The sequence below is a fragment of the Ammodytes marinus genome (genome assembly GCF_949987685.1).
Source record: "Ammodytes marinus genome assembly, chromosome: 9".
Lineage (NCBI taxonomy): Eukaryota > Metazoa > Chordata > Actinopteri > Uranoscopiformes > Ammodytidae > Ammodytes > Ammodytes marinus.
In genome coordinates, this window is record NC_137213.1 from 9452568 (window position 1) to 9466268 (window position 13701).

At 42.0% G+C, this 13701-nt stretch overlaps 1 protein-coding gene across 4 annotated transcripts in view; it reads left to right on the plus strand.

Moving 5' to 3' along the window:
* The window catches only part of ctnnd2b (catenin (cadherin-associated protein), delta 2b), a gene marked incomplete at both ends in the record, with an annotated part of 130470 nt that overhangs the window by 85147 nt on the left and 31622 nt on the right, over positions 1-13701 (plus strand). For all 4 annotated transcript variants that reach the window (XM_080033444.1, XM_080033445.1, XM_080033446.1 and 1 more), the window contains 2 exons: positions 2820-3033; positions 13499-13685. In XM_080033444.1, the coding sequence (XP_079889570.1) occupies positions 2820-3033; positions 13499-13685 (401 nt within the window). The remainder of the gene's footprint in view (positions 1-2819; positions 3034-13498; positions 13686-13701) is intronic.

The window sequence follows — 13701 nt, forward strand, 5'->3', positions numbered from 1 at the left end:
GCAAACTCAGTGAATATCTCCTCACGATCCGCTACCTGTCCATACTGTGTGTGTGTGTGTGTTGAAAGATGCATAAAAGATGGTAACCACCGACAAAGAGTGAGTTTAATCAAAGCATACAGTACACAGATTATACGTTCTCACTATTTCCTCTAGCAGGAAGATTGAGATGCAGATAGTGTAGCATTTGACAGCTGAGGGCTTTGAGCTATGCCGCAGCTGAATTTCTAAAAGAAAATGTTGTATTGTAGTGCTTGCAAGTACCGCAAGCAAGAATCAAAGGGAAACCAAGCTCCTTAACAAAGAGTGACTGGTATTGTGTGTGCATATGTTTGTGCTCGCCGGAAAATATTTTTTGATGGTCACGCATCATACCAATGGGAAAAAATAAAAGAGCTCCAAAGAGATTTGATTTAGGTTATCTTGTTATGAAGACCACCTTTAATACCAGCCTGGCTCTGTATTGAAAGGTAACCAAATCCACCTACCAGCCTACAAAACAATGGTGTTAAATCAACACGTTGTGGTTTTGTGTGCCAGACTATTTCTTGGCAGGAAACAGTCACTTACCGGTTGCTCTCTGCATCCTCGCGGTAACGACACAATTCACGAACCGGAGACGGCACCGTATATAGCACGACACGTTGCGAATGAGCGGACACTGAGCAAGGCAGGGATGCAAGTGGGGCCACTTTCCACTCGCTTTCATTGCAATAGCTGGGGTCGGTGGTGATCTTTCAGCGGAGTGGCGTATTCGCACACAACACTCTGGACCGAAGACATTTACATACAAATGGAATTGCGGGACACACACACTGCACTGCTGAAATATGTGGAGGTGTTACGAAAGACTTGGCACACGATTCATCTGAGGGGGAAACTTGGTACAAGCTGTCTATATGCTCCACCAAAAACTCCACATTAGATGGCATTAACTCCTCAATACGCACACTCGTCATCCCAACTCTGAACACAGCACTCAGTCCTACTGTCTCTTCAATGTCATCTCAATTGTAGCCCACTGTGACTTTATAAATCCCCCATAATGCTGATGGATTTGAGGGCAAATAAAGTTATCCGACAGTGTGACGGAGAGATGGGTGAGAAGGATGACTGATGTTGAAGTTGTGTTGAAGAATGAATGGTTAGTGTCGAGGCACAGCTGCCAAAAAGAACAACCCACAGGCTAAACTGTTTTCTGCTCTTGAGTGAGATGCTTGAATGGTGCAATAATAGACAGGGACAGTGAGGGATATGTAAGGCCTATAGCGCCTGCTCAGTTCAGTCTGCCAGCATCGGGGTTCACTGTGAACACTATAAGCTGCGTGGGCTCCATTTATTGTGGTATAGTTTTTATTTCTCTGCTTCTGTGACACCAAACCAAGGTAGGAATGAAAAAGCAACACCTAACAATAATATATTGGTAATAGATCAATAGTTTTAAAGGTCATATGATGCTAATGTTCAGGTTCAAAATTTAGATTTATGTTTCTACTATGATCTGTTTTCATGGTGTAGTGTCCAAAAAGCCCTCTATATTTCTTAGTGCCATTGCTGAATCTCCTCGTTTCAGCCTCTGTCATATACTTTGGGAGTCTCTAGTCCCCGGGGACCCTTATTAATGTTAAAAAAACATGATAAAGTGCATTTTGTACAATAGGTGACCTTTAACACATGTAGTCATCAAAAGAAATTCCGACATTTTCTCTCTGTATCTTTATCTATGTATACAGTATCTGAGATTATGTTTAAATCATAAATTGGAAGACAATCCCTTTGACCATTTCATGGACATTTGTCACTTGGCATTTTACAGGTTAACAATTCTTTGATTAAACCAAATGATTTGTGGTATTTTGACTCAATTAGATACAATCTTGATTATAATTGCAGGGTGATTTGTTGATGTTGTTGTTGACACAACCCAGTCATAACAGAGCCTGTTGCTGGGGGATAGTGTCTTGTTTCCAGTTAGATTGTGTGACCCATAGTGAATCATCTGTAATAGGCCTCATATTGATGTACCTTCATATGGAGTGTAGAAGCGCAGCTGCCTTCATCTATATGCAATCTCTCCTTCACCAAAATGCCTCTTTTGTTTTTATCGAAAAAATCAGGCACCCTGCCCTACATTCTCTCTTTGTCTAGACAGAGGGGAAGAAGGGGGGGCTGCAGACACAGGGGGGGTTGATGATGGGTTTTTGGCTGGCATTTAAATATATCTTGCATCAGTGCCACAGTAGCCACTGTTTATCTTGCTAAAACAGTAAAACAATGAATATTTACATAACATAACATTTTCAACAAGGTCAAATGTTAGATATTAAAGGTCGCATATGCTAATTTTATGGTTCAAAATTGTAATCTGGGTTTTTACTATAAACTTTTTTCATGATGTAGTGTCCGAAAATACATATTTATTTCTCCCAGTGCCATTGTTGATTCTCCTCTTCTCAACTTCTGTCTGAAACGCTCCATTTTAGAGCCTGTCCAAAAAAAGCCCAGTCTGCCTTGATTAGCTCTGAAATGAACTGCCAGTTAGATTCAGGGGGATCTGGGGTTGTGCTTATCACAGGTGGAGGAAGTGCTAAGTTAGGTTGGTAACGAGCGGACGTTGCTTCCTCCCCTTAGTACATCATACAGGGAGGGACATCTAACCGGGGTTTTTGAACACAGGTGTTCAGAAAGGTGGAGGTGGAGGTTTTCTTTCGTCTCATACTTTGGGAGTATGAGACGAAACACTGAATTGGCACAAACACAGTAAACTCTTCCATATTTTCGCATACTTCATTCCCTTGTCCTCCCCTCTGTCCCTTCAGATCCGGAGGCAGGGCGGCATCCAGCTGCTGGTTGACCTGTTGGACCACCGTATGACAGACGTGCACCGCAGCGCCTGTGGAGCCCTGAGGAACCTGGTGTACGGCAAGGCCAACGACGACAACAAGATCGCCCTGAAGAACTGTGGAGGCATACCGGCTCTGGTCCGCCTGCTGCGCAAGACCACAGATGTGGAGATCAGAGAGCTGCTCACAGGTAAAAAGACAATTTTTTTTAACATTTTATTTACACAGGTATATCCCACTCTTTTTCAAGGGAGACCTGTCCCCATTCACACGTTATCATTCACACATTCATACACCGATAGCAGGCTAACTGTCGGGAGAAATGTAGGGTTCAGTGTCTTGCTCAGGGACACTTCGACATGTGGTGGGGGGACCCACTTCGCCACAGCCGTGCTAAAATAGTATTAATAGTTGAACTCTTCCTGGGGAAAATCCCTCAGTGTTTGTCTTGTGTGTCTCTGTGTGCACCTGTGTGTTCTGAAACAAAGACACCCTTTTCCAAAATTAATCAAAATTGGTTTTGCAGCTGCCACGGCTAAAGCTAAAAAACCGACCGTGAAGCAGGTTATTTTGGTGATGTAACTGAATGTAACTGGATCACCTTTTCCAGGTGCAAGTTTTCTTCCAATTACTTCTCATGCGAAAATGTCAGCGCACAGGTCAGCTGCTTGGCAACAATATCGTTTGATAATAAGAGTGAATGAGGTGGCATATAGGCTATAACCAGGGCTTTACTGAGGAGTTTTTTTCTTTTTTGGCTACTTGGGAGTTTATGGGGATTTTAGCAATGAATGTCCTGCACACAAATGTAAAAGTGCAAAGATATTATCTACTTGCATTCATATTCCTCCTCACACACACACACACACACACACACACACACACACACACACACACACACACACACACCCAAACCAAAGACACACGGGTTGCCTCTCAGTTACAACACACTGAATAACACTGCTATATAATACGGACACGAAGTACAGCATATTAAAATTCAATTCAAATTCAAAGAACTTTATTCTTCCGAAGTTAGCATAACTTCATATGAAATTTCCCACTTAAACTTCAACATAAATACAGAGTTTGAACGTCCACACACCCATACCCACACACACACACACCCACACACACACACACACACACACACACACCCACACACACACACACACACACACACACACACACACACACACACACACACACACACACACACACACACACACACACACACACACACACACACACACACACACACACAAAGCAGAAAGGTGTTTACCACCTGCCAGCTTCCCAGCACGCTGGTTGACAAGTGCTGTTGACTTGTCAAACTGAGGTTCTGTGCAAAGGGGCTGCACTGCACTCGTATCAGCAGCAGTTTTGTATTATCTGTCAGCAAACACACACATATCCCCCACACTGTAAGAAACAAATGTATTCTGAATTGATTCATTTGATGTTCTGAACCCACTGAGGTGTAGGTTGTAAGTCACCACTGAAAGGATACATTTTATTTTTTACAGCCTTAACGTGATGTGTCCCTGGAAATTAAGTTCTAATTTGCAATCGCATGGACGACCACGTTAAAAGGACTTTTGGACTGGAGGGGGTTGGAGAGACTACAGGGCTGAAAGAGGAATACCCACTCAATTAAAAAAAAATGATTCAAGTCCAGAATCCTCAGGAGGTTTAGTCCAATCCTGCAGCCAAATGAGAGAAATGGATTTCTCTTAGCAGCATGCACGCTAATGAAAACATCTCTGCGGCGTTCCCCGTAAGAGCGTTGTATTCCCAGAGCCGAATACGAGATTGGAGTTATTTCTGCTTTCTTAGAGCAGTTTATTCAGTGGATTTGTACTTGTTGTCTAAACAGTTGATAGAGAAAATAATGCAGTTTATGCATGACTTATGAAAACCTCAGTCAGGATTTATTTCTTATTTATTTATTTTGCTGTTGACTTCTTCGAGCCATACGCCCTGCATTTAGGTGTGCAGGAGCTACATATCGTTTGAAATATGACCTCTTTTAGAGGTGCCAGGCATTTACAATGGTCACAACTAAGAAGTAAAACAACGCTAACAGTTACTCATATCGTGGAGCTAATCTGCACAAAATATTGTCGTTTAACTGCACGTTTCGTTCAAAAAAACATAAATCAATCAAACTACAGCCACAAAAGCTGCTTCAGATGATGAAGTATATTCAAGATAAAAGTCCTGATAATGGTATGAATTGTAGTTGAGATATGATGCATGACTGATAAATCGAAATGTCCTTCCAAACATAAAATCAACACTTTAAAATATTAACAACTATTTAATATTTTCTGGCTGTCTGTCGGCCATCTTGGTTTTGAGTCATTTGTGTTGCACTTACAACGTCTGGCCAGTGTGTGGCAGTGTATGAGGTGACTCTTTACACTACAGTCTACTGTTGTAGCAAGTGTGCAACTATACCATCAAGACCCAGGCATTTACAACTAAAAAGCTTTTAAAATAGCTTTCCATTTAGTGGACACTATTTGTTGAAGCGTTAATCCTTTTCCCTGAATACACTAGTGCGGTCCACATTCTTAGTGCAAACAGTCTCCAGCAGGACCATGTTTATGTTGCTGAATAAAGCAAACAAACATGGCCGCCTCTTGTTAGCCCAAGTCCATCGTTTAAGCTAATCAGAACCTAATAGAATGGAGTGCTGTAGCTTTTCAATGCAGTCTTAGCCGACTCGAGCTCCCAAATCAGCTATTAAAACCCCAAACTTATTTTCCGTCCTTGCCATGTCTCCTTTCCCAACTTGTCCGTAACCGTATCCCACAAGGACCGCCCTTGAACCTTTATCCCCCTCCTCCTCATCCTCCTAATTGTTTAAAGCAGTGCTTCACATCAGGGTGACACCAGATTACGTCGAGGGGGACAAACATTTGCAGCGTAATTCATGGCAATACGTGCCAGTCATGAATACTGAACACAAGCCAGGCGCCTGCCCTGATCGAAAAAAAAAAACCTTATCAGGGAAGTGAAATTGAGAAGGCGCTGTCCTCGTATTCCCCTCTTACAAACACATATGGTGCACGGTATATCTGCGTATACATGTGTATGTGTGTGTGTGTAGTAGTCAGTATAGAAAAGGGGTGTTTAGGGCTTAGCAGAGATGGAAATAAAAGGGTATTTTTTTCTTTGTATGCTGCTAGAGTCTTAAAGAAGATTACCATATAAATTAGAGCAGCAATTCAAGGCACGGAGCACAGAAATCCCTCCTGTCACAAATTAATCAGCTGAACGAGCTACCGGACGCAGACAGACCGTGCTCTCTCTCTCTCTGTCAAAGACCAAGAGGAAATAGCCCTCTCTCGCCCGCTCTCTTATCCCTCTGTGCTTGACTTTTTCATAATTGGTCGCTCCTTCGCCTTCCTGTCTCTCTCCTGTCCTCTTTGCCTTTCTCTGTCTCCCGTTTTTCACTCTTTGGACTCTCTCTCTGTATCTCTCTATCACTCTGTCTCTCTCTCTCTTTCTCTCTGGTGAGCATTTTGAATCAGGATCACTGTGTGAAGTCAAGTCATGCTGCCTGCCTCGCTATAGCTACAGATTCAGCTCACACACAAAATGCGCACAAAGGCTTGTTCACAAACACACACACACACACACACACACACACACACACACACTCTCTCTCTGTTTGCTGGATGGCACAAAATGTCACAAACAAGGTTGTTTCCCTTTTTTTGCTCTGCCGTCTCATTTTTGCTTGCATCAATGCGCCCTTCTTTTTATCTCGTCCCTGTGGCTCAGTACTAAAGAGGACTATTTGGAAACGAATAAATCTGGATTAAAAAGGGCCGACAATACTGCTCTCCTGTGAATGTCCGTATAATGTCTTGTCAATTTGTAGAGATATGAAAGCTCTCTATCTAGTATGTTGTTGAGGTATTTTAGTTTGGAGCAACATGTTGAACACACTGTAGTGTCCCTGAAGCAGTATGGATAAAAAAGAATGACAGAGAACCTAAGGTGCCTTGGCCCTAAAGATCTGATGTTTTTCCAACATTAAAAATAAGGGTCCTCGAACTGACTATAGACTCTCAAAGAATAAGAAATAACAACCCTCTCTCTTTTTCCTCCACCTTTCTGAAAACCTGTGTTCGGATTTCTCTCTCCTTACGACATCATAAGAGGAGCAGCCACGTCCCCTCATAACCAACCTAACTTAGCACTACTTTCACCTGTGATAAGCACACGCCCAGATACCCCTGAATAACTGGCAGTTAGAGTCAGGACCAATTCAGAGCAGACTGGGCTTTTTTGGAAGGCGGGGCTTAAAGAGACAGGGTCTAAAATGGAGCGTTTCAGACATAGGCTGAACAGAAGAGATTCAGCAATGGCACTTTGAGAAACACAAAGGGTTTTTTGAACACTACGCCATGGAACAGTTTTGAAGTAGAAACTCAGACTCTAATTTTGAACCTGAACATGGGCATAATACGTTATACCTTTAATAAATATTACGGAGAGAGGAGGTCATTCAGAGGGAATCAGTGGTTAGAAACCAAACGGAAGAACCAGATGATATCTCAGTGTCTGATGAAACATAATTAGGCTGCAGGCAGAGACACAGATTGTGCAGAAAGAATAATTTAAAATCATGGCACAACATTACATAAAGATAAAGGAACACGATGGATTTAGTGGAGCGAGCCAGCACAGTAGAAAGTGTTTTCGACACACTGATGCCGTTTCAAGCAACAGAAGGACTTGTGCTGGCCCAGCAGTGCCAGTGGATCCAACAGTAACAACTCCACTTGTCTGATTGTCGTGGGTTCCACAATTGCTTACTGTATACTTCAACTTGCCTTCCAAACAGCACACTGACATTGTAACTTGGCATTCGTCTCCCGGACTCCTCTATAGCCCGAGGCACTCTTGTTAGGTGACTCCGCAGAGTGGTCACTGCTGTCGGAACTGCCTGCTCCAAGTTACACCTGTTCAACAATACCACATGAGCAATTTGAAGAAATGCCAGAAAATGCCACTCTGCCTGTGCAAGCAGTAATGTCATATTTATATGTGACCTCTTTTTTTTTTTTTTTTTTTTTTTTTACAAACACCGTGAAAGAACATTACCCATTCCGTGGCAGAGGAAGTTTTCCGGAAAACTGAATGTGCTGTAGGTTGAATATAATACGCTTTATAAAGCAACAAAATGAAAAGTCAGTTACTCCAACAGTTTGTTGTTGTTGTTTTGCAGCCAGCATGTACTGTAGCTCATACATGCTTGAGCTACACCTGGGCTGAGAAAAAGAACGGTCTGACACTATGTGATGCATTTGTCATCAGTAACACTCCCAGCGGACCAGTCTTTGTGTGTCCCAGCTTTGATCTACAGTTATCGATCCTGGCTGACGTGAGATACAAACTGAGTTATGAGCTATTGATTCTTTCATTTAAATGCATTGAGATGGCAAGGAGTAAGTACTGCTGATGTATACATTTCTGTCTTTAAAAGGAACATTTAAAAGAAACATAAAGTGCTATTTAAGTGGAGTCCATTTATTTATTTATTATTTTTTGGACATTACACCAATGAAAACAGTGTATATAAGAAACCTTAATTACAATTTTGAGCCTGAAAAAAGAACATACATTGTGACCTTTGAGTCAACCTCAGGGTCTCTTATGGCTATGTGTTGAGGCATGTTGGTTTCCACACACACAATGCCCCTTTAACTGAAGTGCCAAAAGTGTTAGTGAGGAAAATAGTTTGAAGTGAGCTATACAGAGAAATGCCACCATCATAAAATCTACCCTGAGACACTGAGTATTTTTTTCTTCTTAACTTCTTTATTCCCTTCTCCAATATGCATGTTGTCAGTAGCTTTGGCTCCACTTTTCATTACAATGCAACTCTTTCATCCAAGTCACAGCGGCACACACATCAGCATTAAGTGACGGGTCTGGATTGCTCTCGGTGGGTGGCAGCTCCTCAGAAGTAGATATGGCAGTTGTCAGGCTCATGCTGCGCTGGGTAAAACTCTCACAGTCTGGATGCAATCTAGTCACAATGCTCATCCACTTTAGGCAAAGCAGAGGGATGGAGGGTGACAGCTTAAACGAGGAAGGCAGATTTAAAAGTCGGGAACTGCAGTAAAAGTAAAAAAGAAAGTGGATTAATAAGTTCATTTTGTGCTATAAGGTCATTTAGCGCATTTGTCACCAACTCTGGTGAATGATTGGTTTTGTTTAAAGAGGACCTATGATACTTTTCGACTTTTATGACCTATACATGTTGTTATAATGATTTATAGTCATGTTTAACCATACTAGCGTATCAAATAATTACATACATGCATTCAGACGTATTCCCTGCTGACCGTCTGGGGTGGCTGTGCAGAGCGCTAAACACTAGGGCAGCCAGTCGAGAATTCACTTGTTCAAATTTCCGGGTATCGTGTCGTCACGTTCCCGGATGTTTCCATGTATGGTAATGCTGCTCAGGCAAGCTCCGGCCATGCCCCCACCTTCCTCTCTCAGAAATCTCCCCGCGCGCTGCTGGAAATGTTCCGGAAAGAAGGTAACCAATCACAACAGAGTGGGGTTTGCAGGAGGAGAGGGGGGGGGGGGGGGCGGAGAAGCTCAAAGCAGTGTGTGGAGCAGACTGCTCTGCTCGCTAGGGTGAGAGGAAGAGTGTCCCGAAAATCTACATGGTTTTTTGTGATGTGATTCGTGTCAGGTTGCTCTATAGCAGTTTTTAACAAGAAATTAAGACCAGGAAAGTAGTATAATAGGAGATCTTTAAAAACATATAACATTTACACATGAAGTATTGTACAACCAAGTCCTATATTAAAAACACTGATATTAATCTATATCTTTATAAAACAATCAAACAAAAATGTATAAACGTACAAAAAAGCTTCACAATATACAAAGCTAAGATTAACAACGCTCATTAGTTAAACAGACAGCAGCCATGTTTTACATTTTTTATATGAATTATGGATCACATCATCTGTTTTATTATAGTGGTCTGCTGACTGCATTTATTATGCAACCCAAACCAGTGCAATCCTAACATTTACACACAAAAAATTGTCCAGAATCATAACAGAATACAGTATAGTATATGTTTTATTTTTTGATCCTACTGCTAAAGGTTTCATATACAGAGTTATTCAATACAAAATTCAATTGTACAGCAGATGAAAAGGGGAACAAAGAAAAAGAGAGATCGTGGGGTGAAGAGATGTGCTGCCATGTTGCAGAGGGGGAAAATATGGCGGGGAAATGAAAATACGCCAAATGAAAGATGGGAAAGGGCTTCAGAGACAAAGAGAGATAGCCAACATATTCATTTCCCCCTCCCTCCAACAGGGTATTCATACCCTCTCGCTGCCACTCATGACGTAAGGCTCAGGCAATTAACCTCTTTCATCTGTCACACACTCAAATGGCTTTGTGTGGCGCGTGTGTGTGCGTGCGTGTGTGTGTGTGTTATGGCATTGCGGTAATGTGAAGGTACATTTAGTGTGTATTTTGTGTGAGCGAAGATTACATCTCACTGCCTGTCACCTCCGGGGGGTGATGTCATTCTTTGCACAGTAAGAAGTGATGGTGGCACACAGCTGACTTTTCTCAACATAGTGGAAAAGAAGATTTTTTCCTTGCAGCTGCAGCATGACATCATGTGTCATATAATTGTAAACTGCATGGTTTTCAGACCACAGTGCTGTTACTGAGTCAACAGATGCATCATTTGCATACCGATATCATTATTTTTAATGAGAATTGTGCTTGTTAATTACATACAGAACATATTTTTGTTTCCTTACAGCAGGTTTAGTCTATAGTACCACTGCTGAAAACAACCAATATGTTTGGATAGCACTTACTTAAAGGATGTTCAAATTGATACTTTATAAATAAATCATCTTTGGAGTTGTTAGAAGGTGTTATTTTATTTTCTCAAAGCTTTGTCCTTACCGTTGTGATGCTAAACTAGCTTAATTTCAATCTTGCAACATATACCCCTTTTCCCACTGGCCAACATATCCACCTACACCTGCGTTTATCCGACTTTTTTGTCAGATGGGGAGGGTAACATCCTGCATTTAGATCCGGCTCAGCTCCACTCGGCTTTTTGGTGGGAACACAAGTCCCGGATCGAAGGGTATAAGCTAAAGGCCTATTAACTACAGAGGTTAAACTAACCTTCTCATTTAACTGCAAGTAAGATAGCAAACAGCTTATATAGTCTGTTTCTTAAAAGAATAATTACATTCATTTACATTATAGTATTTCGGGGGGGGGGGGAAAGGAAAAAAAAGTGAGACATTTGCTGACTCACAGATGTGGAAATGCAGGTCAGCTAGACTTATTACGTGTCACATTGAATGTCAAGGTTATCGGGAAACCCAGCCTGTCTTCATTGCCCTCTTGAGCAGCAGATAAGATGAGACAGAGAGAGGACATCTTTTGCTAACGTGACTAAGTACCACCATGAAGCCAGAAGCGATAGTCATTTAAAAACCAATTCTGACCACGGACACAGCCGCATATAAACACACAAACAACTGATGGTGTAAAGACATATTTGTCGAGGGGGCCTAGATGCACATGCAAACACACACGCAAACGCACACACACACACACAAATACACACACATTCATACACACTGCCAAAGACAGATAACAGAAGCTGTAATTACACAGCCGCTGTTCAGCCGAGAGTGAACAACACAGCACTAAAGAGACGCCTTGCTCCAAACACACAAAGACACACACACACACACATCTAAGAAAGGATCTTTTAGCGTTGTTGCTACCGCTATAATTACAACCATGCAGGCGAAGGGTAGATAAGTGCAGATATGACGAGGCCTGGACGCTTCCAAATGCACAAACATATACTTATAGGAATACATAGATGAAGACGTAGACACTTTGCAAAGACAAAGGTCAACATGAATTATGTGCTGTGTTGTGTAGGTCTCTCAAGGTTAACACAATTAGTGTGAATGGGTGTTTGTTTGTGTATCTAAAACCACTCAAGAAATCACAGTGTTCTGCAGCAAACGGGATAATTTGCTTCTTAATCTCTCTGTCCTTTTCTTGGAAGGCTCAGACAGTGTGCCAGTGTGCGTGCGTGCGTGTGTGTGTGTGTGTGTGTGTGTGTGTGGGAGAGTGAATCTCTAAAGAGCGAGAGCTTTGACTATTCAATTGCCAGACTGAGTGTGTGTGTGTGTGTGTGCGCGTGCGTGCGTGGCGATTGGCATAAAGAGTGAACAGTAATTGGTAGGCGGGAGAAAATAAAACGTTCTCTATTTTCTTGGTTGGCTGGTCACTGTGTGTTTAATTCAGTTGAGGATTAAGAACAGGTAAGACCTACTGCCTTTGTATTTCTCTTTTTCTTTTTTAAAACATTCTTTATTAATTACAGCAGCGCAGGCGTACTTAAATAGCAGGTGTTGAAATAACAACAATTAAAACTAACATCTGTTGGAATCAGTGCAACACGTTAGCATTATAAGCTTACTTACTCAATTCAATGGAGGCCTTGCTTGCCATCAGTGTCTCTAGGCTATTGGGCTATCATGTGCTTCAGTCAGCAGCTTAGCGCAGAAGTTGACAGCACATTTCCTTAAATGCAGTGTTGGAAGAAAAATGTATCATTTACACTCACAGGGGACATCACTATTTCTGCTTTACTGTCTAATCTACGTATTGTCAAGCTCTATTCATACTATGTTGTACACTGTGTTTACAAACTGACAGAACACAGGATTGTGGGTAGAGCTTGCTGCCCATAAACGGACACATGCACTACATTGCATAATATGTATCGAGTCATCCTTCACGTCGCAATGAATGCGTTTTGAATTTCAACAAGACCATTTTTTTAAAGGGACACTTAATGTTGCCTTCATGTGCTCATCGGAAATATCGTATTTACCGTATCTATGACTTACGAGCACATGAATGGCCCTCCAAAGTCGAAATTACGAGTGGGAGATTTGGAAATTTCGGTGATACCTGTGTTGCCGACTTGTGACGTTTGCATGACGTTGCAGCCGGCAAAAACGGCTGGAAAAGGGGAGATCATTGTCAACAATTGACAGAAAAAATTAAAAGGCTAACCTCTTATTTACTGACACAACCGAAACAGGGACAACACACAGCTATTAAAACGTCAGTTAGGCCTACACAACGGAGTATGCACATATTATGTTCTATATTTTGCCCCCTTAAACACAAATGTTCTCCGTAGTAGATTTTGGTGCTAAAAATCTTTCAAGAAAAAACTACTTTATGTCTATCGTCAATTTATTTAGTTTATTTCCGACCAGAGCACTTGAATGCGACAAGTCTTAATAACGGCTGCACAAGTGGGAAGAACCTTCCTTCCGATGAGCATATGAAGGCAGCATAATTATCAGGAACAATCACTTGAAAACCTTGGGAAAAAAAGCCTGCTACATATTTGTGCATTAGGGTTGTCTATCAGCAGAGTAGGTGGCCCCGAAAATCCCCCAGTTGAGCTGTTAAATGTCATCGTGAGACAAATGATGTTGCTGCTGTAAAATGCTTACCATGTTGTTTTTCTGTTTTAGTTCAGTTTTAACAATAGCTTTTGGTTATGTGTCCCCCCCCCCCTCCATCAGGTGTGTTGTGGAACCTGTCTTCATGTGACGCCCTGAAGATGCCCATCATCCAGGATGCTCTGGCCGTCCTGACCAACGCAGTGATCATCCCTCACTCTGGCTGGGACACTTCACCACACACACAGGAGGACCGCAAGCTACACCTACACTCCTCACAGGTCCTACGCAATGCCACGGGCTGCCTACGGTCAGTATATGTATTT